At 46.0% G+C, this 22,144-nt stretch overlaps 1 protein-coding gene across 2 annotated transcripts; it reads right to left on the bottom strand.

Moving 5' to 3' along the window:
* Window positions 1-2,206: 2,206 nt before the first annotated feature.
* On the bottom strand, window positions 2,207-20,540 carry LOC125525780 (dormancy-associated protein homolog 3-like). 2 transcript variants are annotated; one of them, XM_048690791.1, is made up of 3 exons: window positions 20,211-20,540; window positions 19,708-19,831; window positions 2,207-2,610 (listed from the first exon to the last, which is right to left on the bottom strand). In XM_048690791.1, the coding sequence occupies exons 1-3, from the start codon at window positions 20,452-20,454 to the stop codon at window positions 2,583-2,585; spliced, it is 396 nt and encodes a 131-aa protein (XP_048546748.1). In that variant the 5' UTR covers window positions 20,455-20,540; the 3' UTR covers window positions 2,207-2,582. The 2 variants fall into 2 exon arrangements, with proteins under 2 accessions (XP_048546748.1, XP_048546747.1); XM_048690790.1 differs by lacking the exon at window positions 2,207-2,610 and adding an exon at window positions 11,462-11,521.
* Between the last annotated feature and the right edge of the window lie 1,604 nt (window positions 20,541-22,144).

The following is a 22,144-nucleotide window of genomic DNA, read 5'->3' on the forward strand; positions in this document are numbered from 1 at the left end:
TTCTCGCAACGCCTTCAAGCATCTCCGTTGTGCCAACAAATTTTTTCATCCTTGTCTGGCATAACCCAAGGTTTTCAGTTCCGTTGAACTACTCCACCTCAAACCTGATATCCACTGACGTCATGGTTCTTCGTATGACTGACTGTGTGAAAAAATACCCGAGCTATGCACGTGATGCCCCAAGTACACGAACAAGATCTTCGCGTACTAATAGCAAAGCGAACCAAAAATTCCTTCCGGTCTTCACGTGTTCTGCTCCTGGCTTAATCTCCAATGCTGGCTGGTGCAACTTGCTTCCGGACAGGTTGGCGCAGCGAGGGCTTCCCCACCAGGCGGCTTGCCCCTTCTGCGATCAGGGCGAGGAGACAATCAATCACATCATGCTAACCTATGTTTTTTCCCGAGCGGTCTAGGTCGCCGTGCTTGCGGCGCTGGGCAAGCCAGATTGGGCGCCCGGCCAAGAGAACTCGATCGTTGAGTGGTTCATGACGTGCTCGTCTTCTGGGATTCGACAAAGGTATGTCACCACCATGATCTCTATGTGCCTATCGGAACTGTGGAAGCATAGAAACAAGATGGTTTTCGAGGGCGCCTCCCCATCGACGGCAACGTTGATTGCGTGCATTGAGACCGAGGGCAGAGCATGGACGCGGGCTGGAATGTTTAAGCACGACATGGCTTCTTCCCTGTCGGTGCTTGCTAGGTGGGATAGAGCGAGTAGTTAGATCGGCGTCGATCGTGTGTGGCACGGTAGCGGCAGTGTTTCTTTTAACAAGTGTAATCACATGTAACCTTTTCCTTTGGTGGACGGGGCTCTTGCCCCCTCTCTTTCTTTAATGCATGATACGCACGCTAGTGTGTATTCTAGAAAAAAATAGTTGGCATAATTTGTGATCAAACTTGGTACCTGTTTCCTTAAATCTGACTACACAACTCAGTGGGAAGGCTCGGTTTGTCTGAAGCTTGACTTTCTTACCTATGGGACACCATCGGTTGGGGGCCAGTGTAATGGTGCTTTAAGAGAAATGCTAATCTGCAGTTACACTGCAATGTGGTGATTGTTCTTAGTTTTTATTACAGGTACTGTTCTTAGTTATTTTACAGGCTATAAGAACTAAGTTATGGCTTTAGTGTTATACCAGTGTAGTCGGTGGAATAGAATTGTTCATCGAGATGATAATTGACAAACCAAAATTAAGGAATAGTTGTTTAGAATATGGTTTACTCCAGTAGTATTAGCTCTTGATCATTTGGCATGCTAAGTAATTTGTGATATTGAGTGTTGTTTCACATATACATTAGTGGAGATGCGCCTTGCATCAGGTTAAAATTTCGGAAAGTAGTGGCTACTCTCGATGTACTACACCCGAGTTGGTCAATTTTTTTTGGAAAAACATTGTCAAACAACATGAAAAAAATCTGAAATTTTTCGACATGAAACTCTATAAAATGTTTCTGGTTCTTGCAAAAATTCAGCCAAAAAAAAACATCCGAGGAGCTCTCACAAAAAAAACGCTGCTTAAATTAAGTAGCATTTTTTTCTTAGAGCTCCTAGGATGTTATTTTTGGATGAAATTTTGTAAGATCCTTAGCATTTTTTTTCTTAGAGCTCCTAGGATGTTATTTTTGGATGAAATTTTGTAAGATCCTAAAAAATTTGATATTGTTTGATTCCTCAAAATTTCATATTTTCTGGAAGTTGTTTGATCACGTATATTTAATTTTTTGGCAACTCAGGTATAGTACACCCGAGAGTAGAAAATCCACTCTTTTAAAATTTGTTTGATCATGTTCACGCCAAGAATTTAACTATTAAATTTCTAGAAGTGAATAAAAATGACTTTACCGTTTCTTTTAGATAGGGGTCTGTGAAAAGAAAAGAAATATCTTCCGTTATAACGCAACATGTTTGCTAGTAGAAAAGAAAAGGGGAAGAAATTTAAGAAGCGAATAAGAACCGGAAGGAAAAACCGAAATGAATTGAAAGCAAAAGGAGGAGAACACGAAGGAAAGTTAAGAAAATGTCAAAAAATAATGGGAAAAAAGAACCCTTGAAAAGAGAAAAAAAAACCATACAAACCTAAACACAGCAAAAAATAATAATAATCCATTTTTGAAAGATCAATGGAGAGAAGTTGCTGGCTATTGGGACGGCGATGGTAATGTGCGACCACAGGCAAGTTACAACTCACAGAAAACGAAATATAGGTCTGGCCTTGTTTTATTTGCATTTTACTGCACAGTTCTCAATTACAACACCACTGTGTGAAACCGAAGTAGGATCGAACACTTGCATTGCATGACCATTTCAGCGCTCATCTCCTCCACACACAAAAAGGCGTCCTTGTGGAGGCACCGCATCTCGATCGGAGCCTACTACTGCTACAGGCACCACGTACTTTCGCAGCCCGAAGGGGCGCACAACTACCTAAAAGAAGAAAACACAGTGCACCTAGTTAACACAACGATTACACAATAGCCGGAATGCATATGACACGACGAACTCGCGGCCGCAAACACACCATCTAGCTCCTCTGCTTCGTCGGCATCCGTCGATTATTTCGTACCTCGGTCCTGCTGATTCATCGGTCCAATGAACTAATCACCACCCTACAACCACACGATCCAGAGTTAGTAGAACGGAATCACTTACCACGCTGACCCTTCTGTCATATGTTCTAACATCTATTTTTCGGAAGAATGATTGGTCTGACGTAGTATCCAGTAGGTAGTATTTGTGTATGGATCATCCTTGGTGTCAACGGATATCTGCTGGTTGACTAGTTCTCTCTAGACATGACCTAGTCTTCCCCCTCCCTGCGCACTAGGCGCACGATCATGTGCATGATTGCACAATGGATGTACTCGAACTGTATATATGCAGAGCTAATAGATCGGCAAGCACTACGGTGCATTACTCCCTCCTTTCCCTCGCTAACATGGTATCATATGCTCTCCACCTCCTACGCCTGTAACCGCTCTTCCGCTGCCTCTCTGCACCGCCCGCTCTCGCCATGACCGCACCACCGCCACCTCCCCCTCCTCCGGTCAGTCATGGCTCAAGCACCCCCCTCCGAGCCCCGGCCGCCTCAACCCCTCTGCTCACTCCATCTGCGCTCGCCAACTCCGCGCGGGGCGGCGCCCTCTTCCCTCGTGAGCCCGACTCCTCCGTTGCGGCGGTCGCCCTCTCGTCGCCACTGGCCGGGATCTTCATCAACCAACATGTCCCGCTGGTTCTCACCCTGGCGCCGCCCAACAACACACTGTGGCGCACACTCTTCGAGGTCATGTTCGCCAAGAGCGGCATCACCGACCACATCATCGACCCCCCCCCCCCCCCCCCCCCCCCCCCCCCCCCCCCCCCCCCCCCCCCCCCCCCCCCCCCCCCGCGCGACGGCGGCTTACTGGCGCCAAGACGACGCCCACATCGTGTCGTGGCTGTACAACCGGGTCAGCCCAGAAATCTTCGGCCTCGTCCATCAAAGGAACGCCACGGCTGCGCAGATCTGGGCCTCCATCGCCACCCTCTTCTTGGAGAATATTGAGCACCAGGCTGTCTACCTCACCACGGGATTCCGTCGGATCGAGCAGGCCTCGTCTTCTGTGATCGCCTACTACCCCCACCTCAAGGAGTGTGTCGACCGCCTGGCTGATCTTGGCGAGCCTGTCACTGACCGTGACCAGGTACTGAACATGTTCCGTGGTCTCGCTCCTCGCTTGCACTATGACATCCCGATTGTCACCATGCAGTGGCCTCTCCCCACTTTCCTTGCCTACCGCGCCTTCCTGCTCCTGGAGGAGAGTCGCCACGCCGCGCAGGGCAGCGGCACCACCGACATGGCTCTCCACGCCGCGCGCCCGCCTGCTTCTGGTGGCTCGGGCAGCTCCAAATCCGGCGGGGGGAGCGGCCCCAACCGCCCCCACAACAACAAAAGCGGCGGTGGCCGCTACAAGGGCAAGGGAAAGGCCAACTCTGGCGGCGGCACCGGCGGGGGCGCCTACAACAACGCGGTTCTACCGCGTCCCCCGGCACCATCTTCGGCACCGTGGACCGGCATGGTCCATGCTTGGGCGATGCCATGGCGCTCTCACGCTCCTGGCTCTGGCATCCTCGGCGCGCGCCCTGGCGCGCCCGCTCCGTTCGCGGGGACCGCGTCTCATCACCAGACGGCCCCGCCCTACGGCGCTCCGGCCCCACCCTATGGCACTCCTCCACCCTACGCCCCGGCACCGCCCTACAGTGCTCTAAACACGCCGTCATGGGACCGGACGACCCTCATCCAGGCCCTGAACAGCATGTCTATGCAGCAGCCGGCTCTGCCGTCACCTGCCGGCGGCGAGTGTTATCTTGACACAGGAGCCACGTCGCATATGGCCTCGTCCTCAGGTATTCTTGCCTCATCTCACCCTATTGCTCCTTCTCGCATAGTTTTGGGTGACGGATCGTCCTTGACTGTCACGCACTCCGGCCACCAAATCATCCCTACTGCATCTTCTCCCCTCTCCCTTCACAATGTTCTTGTCTTCCCAAACATAATCAAAAACCTTATCTCTGTCAAAACTCTTGCCCGTGATAATCCCGTTAATGTTGACTTTGATGATATCGGTTTTTTTGTTAAGGAACGGCGAACAAAGAGGGAGATCCTCCGATGTGATGACGACGGCGAGCTCTACTCCGTCAAGCACACACACACACACACCACAATCTCATCGCCGCCACCGTGGACCTCTGGCATCAACGTCTCGGCCACCCAGGACGTGATGCTTTGGCCACCACCCTGCAACAAGCCTCTCCTTCCACAATGGCCGCCCCAGCTCACACTTGACATGCCTGTCAGCTCGTTAAACACATTAGATTGCCGTTTTCAGATTCACAGCATGTATCTTACTTTCCATTTTAGTTAGTTCACTGTGACATATGGACCTCTCCTGTACAAAGTTTACCATTTGCAAATACTACTTAGTTGTGCTAGATGACTATAGTCATTTCGTTTGGACGTTCCCTCTGCGCGCCAAGTCTGAAGTTCTCTCCACTTTACTAACGTTTCAGAACTTCATTCATCGCCACTTTAACCTGAACATCCTAACCCTCCAAACAGACAATGGACGTGAATTTGACAACCATTCCACCCGCGAGTTCTTCTCCACACACGGCATTGCACTACGTATGTCGTGCCCCTACACAAGCCCCCCAAACAGACAACAGATCTTGCGAACCCTAAACGACATTGTCTGTAGTCTTCTAATCTACGCCTCCATGCCGTTTTCTTTTTGGGCAGAGGCCCTCAACACCGCCACTTTCATCCTAAATAGACGCCCATGTCGTCCATGCCATAACCTCACCCCCTTCTATCTACTCTTCGGTGCTCACCCGGATTACGCGCACATGCGTGTTTTCGGGTATCTATGCTACCCAAACACCACGGCCACCGCTGCTCACAAATTAGCTCCCCGCTTGACCGCATGCGCATTCCTTGGCTATTCGCCTGATTACAAGGGGTACCGCTGCTATAACGGAATGACATGCAAAGTTATCGTTTCCTGCCATGTCTTCTTTGACGAGAGCTCCTTCTGTTGGGGAACATAATAATTTCAAAAAAAATCATACGCACACTCAGAATCATGGTGATGCATAGCAACGAGAGGGGAGAGTGTGTCCACGTACCCTCGTAGACCGAAAGCGGAAGCGTTAGCACAACGCGGTTGATGTAGTCGTACGTCTTCACGATCCGACCGATTCAAGTACCGAACGTACGGCACCTCCGAGTTCAGCACACCTTCAGCGCGATGACGTCCCACGAATTCTGATCCATCAGAGCTTCGAGGGAGAGTTCCGTCAGCATGACGGCGTGATGACGGTGATGATGATGCTACCGATGCAAGGCTTCGCCTACGCACCGCTACGATATGACCGAGGTGGATTATGGTGGAGGGGGGCACGGCACACGGCTAAAAGGTCAATGATCAATTGTTGTGTCTCCAAGGGATGCCCCCATCCCCATATATAAAGGATTGGACGAGGGGGGGCTCTCTATGGCGCACACTAGGGGAGTCTTACTCCCACCGGGAGTAGGATTCCCCCTTTCCTAGTAGAACTAGGAGCCCTTCCAAGTAGTAGGAGTAGGAGAGAAGGAAAGGGAAAGGAGAATAGCAGGAAGGAGGGGGCGCCGCCCCTCCCCCTAGTCCAATTCGTACTAACCATTGGGGGGGGGGGGCGCAACCTCTCCTCTCTTTTTCCCCTAAAGCCCAATAAGGCTCATACACTCCCTGGCGAATTCCCGTAACTCTCCGGTACTCCGAAAAATACCCGAATCACTCAGAACCTTTCCGATATCCGAATATAGTCGTCCAATATATCGATCTTTACGTCTCGACCATTTCGAGACTCCTCGTCATGTCCCTGATCTCATACGGGTCTCCGAACTACCTTCGGTACATCAAAACACATAAACTCATAATACAAATCGTCACCGAACGTTAAGCGTGCGGACCCTACGGGTTCGAGAACTATGTAGACATGACCGAGACACGTCTCCGGTCAATAACCAATAGCAGAACCTGGATGCTCATATTATCTCCTACATATTCTACGAAGATCTTTATTAGTCAAACCGCATAACAACATACGTTGTTCCCTTTGTCATCGGTATGTTACTTGCCCGAGATTCGATCGTCGGTATCTCAATACCTAGTTCAATCTCGTTACTGGCAAGTCTCTTTACTCGTTCCGTAACACATCATGCCGCAACTAACTCATTAGTTACAATGCTTGCAAGGCTTATAGTGATGTGTATTACTGAGTGGGCCCAGAGATACCTCTCCGACGATCGGAGTGACAAATCCTAATCTCGAAATACGCCAACTCAACAAGTACCTTCGGAGACACCTGTAGAGCACCTTTATAATCACCCAATTACGTTGTGACTTTTGGTAGCACACAAAGTGTTCCTCCGGTAAACGGGAGTTGCATAATCTCATAGTCATAGGAACATGTATAAGTCATGAAGAAAGCAATATCAACATACTAAACGATCAAGTGTTAAGCTAACGGAATGGGTCAAGTCAATCACATCATTCTCCTAATTATGTGACCCCGTTAATCAAATGACAACTCTTGTCTATGGTTAGGAAACTTAACCATCTTTGATTAACGAGCTAGTCAAGTAGAGGCATACTAGTGACACTATGTTTGTCTATGTATTCACACATGTATTATGTTTACAGTTAATACAATTCTAGCATGAATAATAAACATTTATCATGAAATAAGGAAATAAATAATAACTTTATTATTGCCTCTAGGGCATATTTCCTTCAGTCTCCCACTCGCACTAGAGTCAATAATCTAGTTCACATCGCCATGTGATTTAACACCAATAGTTCACATCATCATGTGATTAACACCCATAGTTCACATCGTCATGTGACCAACACCCAAATGGTTTACTAGAGCCAATAATCTAGTTCACATCGCTATGTGATTAACACCCAAAGAGTACTAAGGTGTGATCATGTTTTTCTTGTGAGCTAATTGCTCCTACTTTCAAAATGTATCCAGATTGAGACTTAGAGTCATCTGGATCTGTGTCAAAATTTGCATCGACGTAACCCTTTACGACGAACCTTTTGTCACCTCCATAATCGAGAAACATATCCTTATTCCACTAAGGATAATTTTGACCGTTGTCCAGTGATCTACTCCTAGATCACTATTGTACTCCCTTGTTAACTCAGTGTAGGGTATACAACAGATCTGGTACACAGCATGGCAAACTTTCTAGAAACTATGGCTGAGGCATAGGGAATGACTTTCACTCTCTCTATCTTCTGCCGTGGTCGGGCTTTGAGTCTTACTCAACTTCACACCTTGTAACACAGGTAAGAACTCTTTCTTTGACTGTTCCATTTTGAACTACTTCAAAATCTTGTCAAGGTATGAACTCATTGAAAAAAACTTATCAAGCGTCTTGATCTATCAATATAGATCTTGATGCTCAATATGTAAGCAGCTTCACCGAGGTCTTTCTTTGAAAAACTCCTTTCAAACACTCCTTTATGCTTTGCAGAATAATTCTACATTATTTCCGATCAACAATATGTCATTCACATATACTTATCAGAAATGTTGTAGTGCTCCCACTCACTTTCTTGTAAATACAGGCTTCACCGCAAGTCTGTATAAAACTATATGCTTTAATCAACTCATCAAAGCGTATAATCCAACTGCGAGATGCTTGCACCAGTCTACAGATGGATCGTTGGAGCTTGCACATTTTGTTAGCACCTTTAGGATTGACAAAACCTTCTGGTTGCATCATATAAAACTCTTCTTTAATAAATCCATTAAGGATTGCAGTTTTGTTATCCATTTGTCAGATTTTATAAAATGCAGCAATTGCTAACATGATTCAGACAGACTTTAAGCATCGATACGAGTGAGAAAATCTCATCGCAGTCAACACCTTGAACTTTGTCAAAACCTTTTTCGACAAGTCTAGCTTTGTAGATAGTAACACTACTATCAGCGTCCGTCTTCCTCTTGAAGATCCATTTATTTTTTATGGCTTTCCGATCATCGGGCAAGTCAACCAAAGTCCACACTTTGTTCTCATACATGGATCCCACCTCAGATTTCATGGCCTCAAGCCATTTCGCGGAATCTGGGCTGATCATCGCTTCCTCATAGTTGGTAGGTTCGTCATGGTCAATTGAAATGACCTCCAGAACAGGATTACCGTACCACTCTGGTGCAGATCTCACTCTTGTTGACCTACGAGGTTTGGTAGTAACTTGATCTGAAGTTACATGATCATCATCATTAGCTTATTCACTAATTGGTGTAGGAGTCACAGAAACAGATTTCTATAATGAACTACTTTCCAATAAGGGAGCAGGTACAATTACCTCATCAAGTTCTACTTTCCTCCCACTCACTTCTTTCGAGAGAAACTCCTTCTCTAGAAAGGATCCATTCTTAGCAACGAATGTCTTGCCTTCGGATCTGTGATAGAAGGTGTACCCAACAGTTTCCTTTGGGTATCATATGAAGACACATTTCTCCGATTTGAGTTCGAGCTTATCAGGTTGAAGCTTTTTCACATAAGAATCGCAGCCCCAAACTTTAAGAAATGACAACTTTGGTTCCTTGCCAAACCATAGTTCATAAGGCGTCGTCTCAACGGATTTTTATGGTGCCCTATTTAACGTGAATGCGGCCGTCTCTAAAGCATAACCCCAAAATGATAGCGGTAAATCAGTAAGAGACATCATAGATTGCACTATATCAAATAAAGTGCGGTTATGACATTCAGACACACCATTACGCTGTGGTGTTCAAGGCAGCATGAGTTTATGAAACTATTCCACATTGTTTTAATTGAAGACCAAACTCGTAACTCAAATATTCACCTCTACGATTAGATCATAGAAAGTTTATTTTCTTGTTATGATGATTTTCCACTTCACTCTGAAATTCTTTGAACTTTTCAAATGTTTCAGACTTATGTTTCTTCAAGTAGATATACCCATATCTGCTCAAATCATCTGTGAAGGTCAGAAAATAACGATCCCCGCCGCGAGTCTCAACACTCATCGGACCTCATACATCAGTATGTATTATATCCAATAAGTCAGTTGCTCGCTCCATTGTTCTGGAGAACGGAGTCTTAGTCATCTTTGCCCATGAGGCATGGTTCACAAGCATCATCTGATTCATAATCAAGTGATTCCAAAACCCATCAACATGGATTTTCTTCATGCGCTTTACACCAATATGACCTAAACGGCAGTGCCACAAATAAGTTGCACTATCATTATTAACTTTGCATCTTTTGGCTTCAATATTATGAATATGTGTATCACTACGATCGAGATTTAAGAAACCATTATCATTGGGTGTATAACCATAGAAGGTTTTATTCATGTAAACAGAATAACAATTATTCTCTTACTCAAATGAATAACCGTATTGCAATAAACATAATAAAATCATATTCATGCTCAACGCAAACACCAAATAACACTTATTTAGGTTCAACACTAATCCCGAAAGTATAGGGAGTGTGCGATGATGATCATATCATTCTTGGAACTACTTCTAACACACATCGATACTTCACCCTTAACTAGTCTCTGTGCATTCTGCAACTCCCGTTTCAAGTTACTACTCTTAGCAACTGAACTAGTATCAAATACCGAGGGGTTGCTATAAACACTAGTAAAGTGCACATCAATAACATGTATATCCAATATACCTTTGTTTACTTTGCCATCCTTCTTATCCGCCAAATACTTGGGGCAGTTCCGCTTCCAGTGGCTAGTCCCTTTGCAATAAAAGCACTTAGTCTCAGGCTTAGGTCCAGACTTGGGCTTCTTCACTTTGAGCAGCAACTTGCTTGCCGTTCTTCTTGAAGTTCCCTTTCTTTCCCTTTGCCCTTTTCTCGAAATTAGTGGTCTTGTTAATCATCAACACTTGATGCTCTTTCTTGACTTCTACCTTCATTGATTTCATCATCATGAAAAGCTCAGAAATCATTTTCGTCATCCCTTGCATACTATAGTTCATCTCGAAGTTCTACCAACTTGGTGATGGTGACTAGAGAATTCTGTCAATCACTATCTTATCTGGAAGATTAACTCCCACTTGATTTTAGTGATTATAGTACCTAGACAATCTGACACATGCTCACTGCTTGAGCTATTCTCCTCCATCTTTTAGCTATAGAACTTGTTGGAGACTTCATATCTCTCAACTAGGGTATTTGCTTGAAATATTAACTTCAACTCCTGGAACATCTCATATGGTCCATGACGTTCAAAACGTCTTTGAAGTCCCGATTCTAAGCCGTTAAGCATGGTGCAATAAACTATCAAGTAGTCATCATATTGAGCTAGCCAAACGTTCATAACGTATGCATCTGCTCCTGCAATAAGTCTGTCACCTAGAGGTGCATTAAGGAAATAATTCTTCTGTGCAGCAATGAGGATAATTCTCAGATCACGGATCCAATCCGCCTTATTGCTACTAACATCTTTCAACTTAGTTTTCTCTAGGAACATATCAAAAATAAAACAAGGGAGCTAAACGCAAGCTATTGATCTATGACATAGATATGCTAATACTACCAGGACTAAGTTCCTGATAAATTAAAGTTCAATTAATCATATTACTTAAGACCTCCCACTTAGATAGACATCCCTCTAATCATCTAAGTGATCACGTGATCCATATCAACTACACCATGTTCGATCATCACGTGAGATGGAGTAGTTTTCAATGGTGAACATCACTATGTTGATCATATCTACTATATGATTCACGCTTGACCTTTCGGTCTCCAGTGTTCCGAGGCCATATCTGCATATGCTAGGCTCGTCAAGTTTAACCTGAGTATTCTGCATGTGCAAAATTGGCTTGCACCCGTTGTAGATGGACGTAGAGCTTATCACACCTGATCATCACGTGGTGTCTCAGCACGACAAACTTTGGCAACGGTGCATACTCAGGGAGAACACTTTTATCCTGAAATTTAGTGAGAGATCATCTTATAATTCTACTGTCAATCAAAGCAAAATAAGATGCATAAAAGATAAACATCACATGCAATCAAAATATGTGACATGATATGGCCATGATCATCTTGTGCCTTTGATCTCCATCTCCAAAGCATCGTCATGATCTCCATCATCACCGGCATGACACCATGATCTCCATAATCTTGATCTATATCAATGTGTCGTCACATGGTCGTTTCGCGACTATTGCTTTTGCAACTATTGCTATCGCATAGCGATAAAGTAAAGCAATTATTTGGCGATTGCATCTTATGAAATAAAGGGACAACCATAAGGCTTCTGCCAGTTTCCGATAACTTCAACAAAACATGATCATCTCATACAACAACTTATATCTCATCATGTCTTGACCATATCACATCACAACATGCCCTGCGAAAACAAGTTAGACGTCCTCTACTTTATTGTTGCAAGTTTTACGTGGCTGCTACGCGCTGAGCAAGAACCGTTCTTACCTACGCATCAAAACAGGGGCGAATCTACGTACTGGGTTGTGGGGGCGAATGCCCCCACTCGTTTTTTGGGCCCTTTTATACCAGGCCCAGTATGTGCAATGTTGCCCCCGCTCAGCTCAAGGTGTTTGCCCCCTCTACTCTCAGTTTGTTGTCATATATTTCAAGCCCACGTCCATGTATAGGAAATAATAGCTAGCCCAGCAGCCCATCTAAATAGAGTACGAGCAGGCTGCTGCCCAATTCGTTGGAAACACACATCGCCTTCGGGAAATCAGGAGATCACGAGTTTGCCGCCTGTCGCCTTGACTGATTGACACATCGAAGCCGCCGACGCTTGCAGTCCATGGCTGTACGTGGCACCTACACTACACGACGCCACTCCGGCGGCCATCCTCGATTCGCAATTTCACACGGTGCATGTCGTTTGGGTCTGGCTGTTCTGCACCGGCAGGAAACAATCTGTGGACGTTGTCGCGCTGATCAATCAAGGTAAGCCGTAGGTTCAGTTTTCTTGGCCTTTTCCTTCTAATTTCTATATCTTTATTTTGTTCAGTAGTAAATGTATCAAATATCCTGTGTACATATATAGATTGTAAATTTGTAATGTATGAATTGATAATTAGGTTGACTGAACCTTGCTAAACGCCTAAATCTACTAATTTTGTATGAACAAGTTTGAAGTCGTTGGAGTAGAATAAAGCCTATGGTGATATTTCACCTTCTGGTATTATGATTTATTTAATGTTCAACTATTTGGCATTGACAGGAAAGCTAATGGAGATTTTTTTGCAAAGTCGACGACTGGTAGTATGCCTGAAATAGTTGATCTGGACAAGCTTACTCGTGATCCATCTAAAAGGAAGAGGCTTACAGATTTTAATGTCAATCAGCATGAGGAGATTAGGAGAAAGTACCTTGCATGGGGGGCATATCAACCTTGTCCCTCCAAGTTTAAACCGAGATGGATTGGTAAGAGTAAGCGGTATTTTAGTCCCGAATGGTATAATCTGCATCGTAAGTGGCTAGAGTACAGTGAGGTAGAGGACGAGGCATATTGCTTGTACTGCTATTTGTTTAGGGACAACATTAAAGGTAACAAACCTGGCCATGATGCATTTGTGGTTGATGGCTTTGTCAACTGGAAGAAGGCAATAGAGAGATTTGCAACTCATGTGGGCGATCGTGATAGATCGTGATAGTTTTCATAACAAGGCACTAAAGAAATGTGAGGATCTAATGAGAACAGAACAATCAATTCCTGTAGCCTTGTATAAACAGACCGACCTTGAGAAGAATGAGCATCTTATCCGGTTAAATGCTGCAATTGATGTATGCAGATACTTGTTGCATCAAGGACAACCTTTTCGTGGCCATGATGAGTCAAAAGAGTCTACAAATAAAGGTAACTACAGGGAGCTGGTGGATTATACAATTATGCACAATGATGTTATAGCCAAAGCATTCAAAAATGCTCCACTTAATAATTAGTTACTGTCTTCAACAATTCAGAAGGATATTACTAAGTGCTTTGCAGAAGAAGTATTGAGTTGTATTTTGAAGGAGCTTGACAATGGCGTGTCCGGCTTATTAGTTGATGAATGTCGTGATGTTTCTGACAAAGAGCAAATGGCAGTGGTTCTACGTTATGTAGATACATGTGGGCTATCAAATGAGAGGTTTGTTGGTGTTCTTCATGTGGGGGAAACAACATCTGCTTATCTCAAGTCTAAAATTGATTTTATAATTGCAAAGCTTGATTGAGTCTACACCAAGTGAGAGGACAAGGTTATGATGGGGCCAGTAATATGGCAGGTGAGTTTAATGGTTTGCAAGCCAAGATTATGAGGGAGAACAGGTCAGCTTATTACGTACATTGTTTTGCTCATAAACTTAACTTGGTTGTTGTGGCCATTGCAAAAAAGATATTTGATGTTGGAGATTTCTTTGATATGATATCATTATTGGTGAATGTCGTTGGATCATCTTGCAAGAGAAAGGATAAACTTAGAGAGAACCATCGAGAAGAAGTGAGGAAAGCAATTGGTAAGGGAGAGATTGCTACAGGGTCCGGATTAAACCAGGAGCTTTCTCTTCAAAGACCAGGAGATACAAGATGGAATTCTCACTATACCACTTTGTCAAGTTTGTCGAAGATGTTTACCTCGGTGGTAAAAGTTCTAGAGTATGTGGAGGAAGAGGGCTCGGATGCTACTAAGCAACGTCAAGCCAGTGGTCTTCTAAAATATTTCCGGTCATTTGATTCTGCATTCTTTCTACACATGATGATGATTATATTAGCTTTAATAAATGGGCTGTCAAAAACATTTCAGAGAAAGGATATGGACATTGTAAATGCTATATCAGATGTGGAATCTGTTAAGCGAGAGCTAAATAAGCTTAGATCTCAACATGGATGGAATTCTCTCCTGAGCAAGGTATGTTCTTTTTGCGACAAGAATGATATCTCGGTTGTGGACATGGAAAAGGAGTACGTAAATCCAAAGAAGCCAAGGCAGAGGACTAGCATTAATAATGAGCATCATTATGGTGTTGATTGTTTTTTTGTTGTCTTGGATTTATTGGCAGAAGAACTAAATCGCAGATTCAATGAGGTAAACAATGAGTTGCTTTGTTGTATGTCTGCTTTCAACCCAAGCGGTCAGTTTGTCACTATGATCATGAGAAGTTGTTGAAGTTGGCTAAGTTTTATCCTAATGACTTTAGTGATACTGAGTTGGAGCATCTTGAGAAGGAGCTTTGCCTGTACATAGATAATGTACGCAATGATACAAGATTTGCTAGCTTGGAAACTATCAATGATCTGGCCAAACTAATGGTATCTATGAAGAAGCACTTTTCTTATCCTCTTCTCTATCGACTTTTGAAATTAGTACTGACTCTTCCTGTTGCCACTGCAACTGTTGAGAGATGCTTCTCCGCAATGAAGCTTGTGAAGAATGCTTTACGTAACAAGATGGGTGATGATTATTTGAGCAATAGCCTTATTTGCTTCGTAGAAAAGGAAATGCTAGATAATATTACTAATGAGGTGATAGTTAAACGCTTTCATGTGAAAAGACGACGTGGGATGAAACGGAAGGAGGTAATGTTCTCAAGCTTATTTTATTTATTTATTTATCAGTATTTACATTCTCTCATATTTAAAGATGTTTCTTTTTCATGCAGCTTGAAGCTTAGAAATTTGGGGCGTATGAATAAAAAGGAACGCCATATTGATTTCTCAAGTTTTTGTGCCTTAAGTGGTTAGTTTACAGTTACTTTGGGAATGAACTTTTCATAAGTATATTCATGAAATATATGACTTTACTTCTTACACACTATATATGTGCTTGTGTGGTTGGGGTTTTAAGTGATCTAGCCATTAGTTCGTATATAGTTCTTTCGAAAAAAAATTATACTACATCTTTGCCCCCTCTCGCATTTCATCCTGGCTCCGCCCCTGCATCAAAACCACAACTATAGTTCATCAAGTTAGTGTTATTTTAACCTTCTCAAGGACCGGGCGTAGCCACACTCGGTTCAACTAAAGTTGAAGAAACTGACACCCGCCAGCCACCTATGTGGAAAGCACGTCGGTAGAACCAGTCTCGGGTAAGCGTACGCGTAATGTCGGTCCGGGTCGCTTCATCCAACAACACCACCGAACCAAAGTATGATATGCTGGTAAGCGGTATGACTTGTATCACGCACAACTCACTTGTGTTCTACTCGTGCATATAACATCTACGCATAAAACCAGGCTCGGATGCCACTGTGGGGGAACGTAGTAATTTCAAAAAAAATCCTACGCACACTCAGGATCATGGTGATGCATAACAACGAGAGGGGAGAGTGTGTCCACGTACCCTCGTAGACCGAAAGCGGAAGCGTTAGCACAACACGATTGATGTAGTGTACGTCTTCACGATCTGATCGATCCAAGTACCGAACGTACGGCACCTCCGAGTTCAGCACACGTTCAGCTCGATGACTTCCCACGAACTCTGATCTAGCAGATCTTCGAGGGAGAGTTCCATCAGCATGACGGCGTGATGACGGTGATGAGGATGCTACCGACGCAGGGCTTTGCCTAAGCACCGCTACGATATGACCGACGTGGATTATGATGGAGGGGGGCACCGCACACGGCTAAAAGATCAATGATCAATTGTTGTGTCTCCAAGGGGTGCCCCCATCCCCGTATATAAAGGAGTAGAGGAGGGGGAGGGCCAGCCCTCTCTATGGCGCGCCCTCGGGGAGTCCTACTCCCACCGGGAGTAGGATTCCCGCTTTCCTAGTAGAACTAGGAGCCCTTCCAAGTAGTAGGAGTAGAAGAGAAGGAAAGGGAAAAGAGAAGAGAAGGAAGGAGGGGGCGCCGCCCCTCCCCCTAGTACAATTCGGACTAAGCATTGGGGGACGTGTAGCCTCTCTATTCTCTTTCCCCTAAAGCTCAATAACGCCCATATACTCCCCAACAAATTCCCGTAACTCTCCGGTACTTCGAAAAATACCCGAATCACTCGGAACCTTTCCGATGTCCGAATATAGTCATCCAATATATCGATCTTTACGTCTCAACCATTTCGAGACTCCTCATCATGTCCCCGATCTTATCCGGGACTCCGAACTACCTTCGGTACATCAAAACACATAAACTCATAATACAAATCGTCACCGAACGTTAAGCGTGCGGACCCTACGGGTTTGAGAACTATGTAGACATGACCGAGACACGTCTCCGGACAATAACCAATAGTGGAACCTGGATGCTCATATTGGCTACTACATATTCTATGAAGATCTTTATCAGTCAAACCACATAACAACATACGTTGTTCCCTTTGTCATCGATATGTTATTTGCCCGAGATTTGATCGTCGGTATCTCAATACCTAGTTCAATCTCGTTACCGGCAAGTCTCTTTACTCGTTCCATAATACATCATCCCGCAACTAACTCATTAGTTACAATGCTTGCAAGGCTTATAGTGATGTGTATTACCGAGTGGGCCCAGAGATACCTCTCTGACGATCGGAGTGACAAATCCTAATCTCGAAATATGCCAACTCAACAAGTACCTTCGGAGACACCTCTAGATCACCTTTATAATCATCCAGTTACGTTGTGACGCTTGGTAGCACACAAAGTGTTCCTCTGGTAAACGGGAGTTGCATAATCTCATAGTCATAGGAACATGTATAAGTCATGAAGAAAGCAATAGCAACATACTAAACGATCAAGTGCTAAGCTAACGGAATGTGTCAAGTCAATCACATCATTGTCCTAATGATGTGACCCTGTTAATCAAATGACAACTCATGTCTATGGTTAGAAAACTTAACCATCATTGATTAACGAGCTAGTCAAGTAGAGGCATATTAGTGACACTATGTTGGTCTATGTATTCACACATGTATTATGTTTCCAGTTAATACAATTCTAACATGAATAATAAACATTTATCATGAAATAAGGAAATAAATAATAACTTTATTATTGCCTCTAGGGCATATTTCCTTCACCTTCCCCTATCACACTCCTGCACCTACGACACACCCCCTGACTACTGCTGACGATGATACATATCAGCCGCCAGTCCCTCGTCCCACCATCTTACCACCCACCCCAGCACCGGTGTCGCCACCGTCCTCGTGCCCGTCCCTGCTAGCGCCCGCCCCTCACGACCCACCATGTCGATCGCCCACACCAGAGCCCTCCCCGTGCACACCAGAACCCTCGCCTCTGCCGACCAACACACCATCCCCACCTGCCCAGCAACCACAGCCTCCTGCACCACTCGCGCGTACGCATCGCGTGGCCACTCGTGGTGTCCGCGGCATATTCCCGCCCAATCCCAAGTACGCACTCCAAGCACAAGTCACCACCATCTCTCCCATAGCAAAAACCGTGCGCACGGCATTGCGCGATCCGTTCTGGCTAACAGCTATGCAGGAAGAGTACAGGGCGTTGATGGCGAACAAAACCTGGACGTTGGTGCCACGCCCCCCTGGTGCTAATATTGTCACCGGGAAATGGATGTTCCGTCACAAGCTCAAGGAGGACGGCTCGCTGGAACGGTACAAAGCTCGATGGGCGGTGCGTGGCTTCTCGCAACAGCCCGGTGTGGACTTCGACGAAACTTTCAGCCCTGTTGTCAAGTATGCCACCATTCGTGCCGTGCTTGCCATTGCCGTGTCGCGAGACTGGCCCGTCCATCAAATGGACGTGAACAATGCCTTTCTCCACGGACAACTGGCCGAGCGTGTCTACTGTCAACAACCGGCCGGCTTCGTCGACAACGACCACCCCGACTATGTCTGCCTCCTCGACAAGTCGTTGTACGGCCTCAAGCAGGCCCCACACACCTAGTCCGACAGATTCGCCGCCTTCCTCCGTGCGGTCGGCTTTACGGCGGCGCGCGCTGATCCGTCGTTGTTCGTGTACTCCCACGATGGCGGCCTGGCGTACCTTCTCTTGTACGTCGACGACATTGTCCTCACCGCCTCATCGAGCCGCCTTCTTCACCACATCCAGCAGCGCCTCTTCGCCGAGTTCTCGATGAAGGATCTTGGCTCCCTCCACTACTTCCTCGGCATCAGCGTCACGCGCAGCAGCTCCGGATTTTTCTTGTCGCAGCGCCAATATGCAGAGGAGCTTCTTGACCGTGCCAACATGGTCGAGTGCAAGCCCTCGCCGACGGCAGTGGACACGCGTGCCAAGCTGTCCGCGTCTGATGGTGCACCAGTCACTGATCCTTCGGAGTACATGAGCTTGGTCGGGGCGCTCCAATACCTCACCATGACTCGCCCCTATCTCGCCTACACCGTCCAACAAGCATGCCTTCATATGCATGACCCTCGGGATCAGCACTTGGCTCTGGTCAAGCGCATACTCCAGTACCTGCGGGGGACGACGTTGCACGGCCTTTATCTTCATCGCTCCCATGTGCTCGACCTCGTCGCATACTCGGACGCAGACTGGGAAGGCTACCCCGACACACGCCGCTCCACCTCCGGCTACACCATCTTCCTCGGCGACGCCCTGATCTCCTGGTCCTTGAAGGCCAAGCCACGGTCTCCCGATCGAGTGCAGAGGCCGAGTAACGTTCTGTCGCTAACGTCGTCGCCGAATGCTGCTGGCTCCGGCAGCTCCTGGGCGAGCTACACGTCAGCGTCCCCAAGGCCACAGTCGTGTACTGTGACAACATCTCCAGTGTCTACATGGCAGCCAACCCCGTCCATCACCGGCGCACCAAGCACATCGAGCTCGACATACATTTTGTCCAGGAGAAGGTGGCGCTCGGTGAACTCCGTGTTCTACACGTTCCGACGGCGCAGCAATTTGCCGACGTGATGACGAAGGGCCTACCGACTGCTGCTTTCGCAGAATTTTGGTCCAGTTTGTGCATCCGGCCACCGGACGCTCAACCTGCGGCGGGGTGTCAACGGATATCTGCTGGTTGACTAGTTCTCTCTAGACATGACCTAGTCTTCCCCCTCTCTGCGCACTAGGCACACGATCATGTGCACGATTGCACAACGGATGTACTCGAACTGTATATATGCAGAGCTAATAGATCGGCAAGCACTACGGTGCATTACTCCCTCCTTTCCCTCGCTAACAATTGGTATGGTGCAAGGAGCATGGAGTGAGAGTGAAGGTGACGTTTAAATCGTACCAGTCGTACACAGTAGAGCTCCTGGGCCCGACGGTCGCCTCCTCCCGGACGACGTCGACGTTGGCCATCTTGGATTTCCGGCGGAACGCCCTCCAGCCGTCCACCCTCGGCGTGCTACTGCTACCTGCAACAGTTCAGGCAGATTAACCACTGATGCAGTGTCCACAACTTGGCATAACTTTTCTGAATAAAGTTTCGGATAGAAGAACAGTTTAACGAGGAGGAATTTCAGAGGAAACGACTGATTTCAGATAGAACTCTGCGTCTGCAACAGAATTGGGCACATATCTGATTCTGTGGCTGGATCGAGCTCGAGCAACAAGCCATGATGTATTAAGCAAAAGTTCATGTTCTTCTTGCCCCATACCCACGGATCGACATATCGCAGATACAACAGAAGCGGTCACGGTCGATGAGCGGCACACAGAGACAGAGTCACACACCGATCCTAATCAAAGAACGAAATCATAGGTAGAGGCCAAGAAACAGAGGCGGAGACCCACCTGCTGCGAACGGAGAGTCCGGCGCACTGGCCGGGGAGGACGGCAAGGAAGTCGACTCGCCGGACGGGGGTGAGAGAGACGGCGGCCGGGAGATGCTGATGCTGCGGGTCACCGTCGGCTGGACGTCCGTGGTCGGCGCGGCTGACGAGGAGGGCGAAAAGGAGTACTTTCGGAGCCTGCCGAGACCGTGGTCCGGCCGCGGGCCGGCGACCGTGTAGTCCGAGAGCTGGTCGAGGAGGCCCATGCGATTGGTTCCGTGTACCGTCGCCGACTCGCCGTGGTCTTTCTTTGTTGGCTGGGAACCAGAGAGACAAGAAGGCTGAGACAAAGTGGCCGGCCTTCGGAGCAGCGAGAGGCCGCGGCCGAGAGGTTCTTTATAGAGCAGTGGAATAATAAGAAGGAAAATAATCCTATACAGGCGTGCGCTGGTTTGCTCGGCGGGATTCAGATCTTCGCTGACAACATGGAGTGCTGCGGCTCCTGGAATATGCATCAGATGGGCTGCTAACAAGGGTTTTGTCTCTACTAGTCCGAAAAATGCTTTCTGTGCACGGTGTCCACTGGTATATATGCATATCCAGTCCATTGGTCCGCATTGGGATCACACAACCGCAGTCATGACGCTGTGTATATGTTTGGTTTCTTGCTGTAGGAATGCATGTATTACAAACGTTAGCGCCCCGTACTGGCACACCTGGGCCAGCGGATCGAGTGCCATGTTTGGCACGAGGCAGAAACCTTGAGCGACCGAGTACCATGAGCCGGCACAAGAAGCAAGCTACTGGTTCGTTTGAAATCTTTTAAAAGACGCCATTGTTTTGATCTAACCTGCTGAACGTGCATTATGAAACTAATCAATCAGTACCATTTTGTGAAAAAAATGGCGTGCTGTGGTTGGGAGTGATTAGGCACCATTAGGACATTCAAAATTACTGCAGCAGGACCAGTCAACTAACAAAACTGTTTAGCTAGGCGACCAACTATTTTAAGCTTGGGCATTAGTGCACCAGCAAAAAAAAAAAGCTTGAGCATTAGTGGGGAAAAGCTCCTTGAGCATTAGCTAGGCGACCAATTAACGCATGCAACAGTGGTTTAACTACTATACTACTCCAGTAAGGCATGCATGGCTGAAATCAAAATGACGTTATTTAGGCGGATTACTTGCTAATTCTCCTTCCAAACAGAGGAGTACTAATCCATTATTTACACGAATTAATTGGTAATACTATTTTGGCTCCCGAACAGAGCAGTACCAGCAGCTTGAGTTGGTGGGCTGCATGCAGAAATTAATCGTCCGTCTACGAGAACCAGGATCATCGACTAAACCAGAACCAACCGTCAATTTTGCAAGTAATTCCCCATAAAAAAGCAACTCTGTTTTTGTTCGAGCTGATCAGAACCAAGGTCTGAAGCACTTCATAAGCAAGAAGCGCCAGCACATATTTTATCAGACCAGAGGTCTTAAGCAAGAACTGTAAGTTTGCAAAGAAATTAGACAGTTTTTTCGAACTTGATCCAAACCAGGACTGGAGTGATTCAGCAACAAGTGCTAGTAGTGGAACATCAAACCAGTCTAGCTAATCCTGATACATAGTTTCAGACCTGTCAGACATGGAACAAATAATTAAAAGATATCGTGTTTTTCTTGTGGGTTAACACTCAACACACCAGATTCAGATTCAAATTTTGAATCTGCATTCCAATAAACAGTCAAGTGAAAAAATTAACTGCCCACTGCATATACTCCCTCTCTCTCTCTCTCAGTTTACGGGGTGTGCTCGTATCCCTAGGTCATCAATTTGACCAACCTAATACAAGTCATATATTACAAAAATATATCAATACAAACTTCAGACGTCCTATTTTCAAACGGTATAATTTTTGTGTTATGTTGTTTATATTAGAGTGATAAAATTAGCAACCTAGATATACGC

This window comes from Triticum urartu, chromosome 7 (genome assembly GCF_003073215.2).
Source record: "Triticum urartu cultivar G1812 chromosome 7, Tu2.1, whole genome shotgun sequence".
Lineage (NCBI taxonomy): Eukaryota > Viridiplantae > Streptophyta > Magnoliopsida > Poales > Poaceae > Triticum > Triticum urartu.

Excerpts from the sequence above, each read along its gene's own strand:
- LOC125525780 (XM_048690790.1), bottom strand. The coding sequence starts at position 20,454 with ATGGGCCTCCTCGACCAGCTCTCGGACTACACGGTCGCCGGCCCGCGG. Across the intron at positions 19,832-20,210 it reads GGACTCTCCGTTCGCAGCAG|GTAGCAGTAGCACGCCGAGG; the intron begins GTGGGTCTCCGC and ends GAACTGTTGCAG. Across the intron at positions 11,522-19,707 it reads AGCTCTACTGTGTACGACTG|GATAAAAGTGTTCTCCCTGA; the intron begins GTACGATTTAAA and ends ACTAAATTTCAG.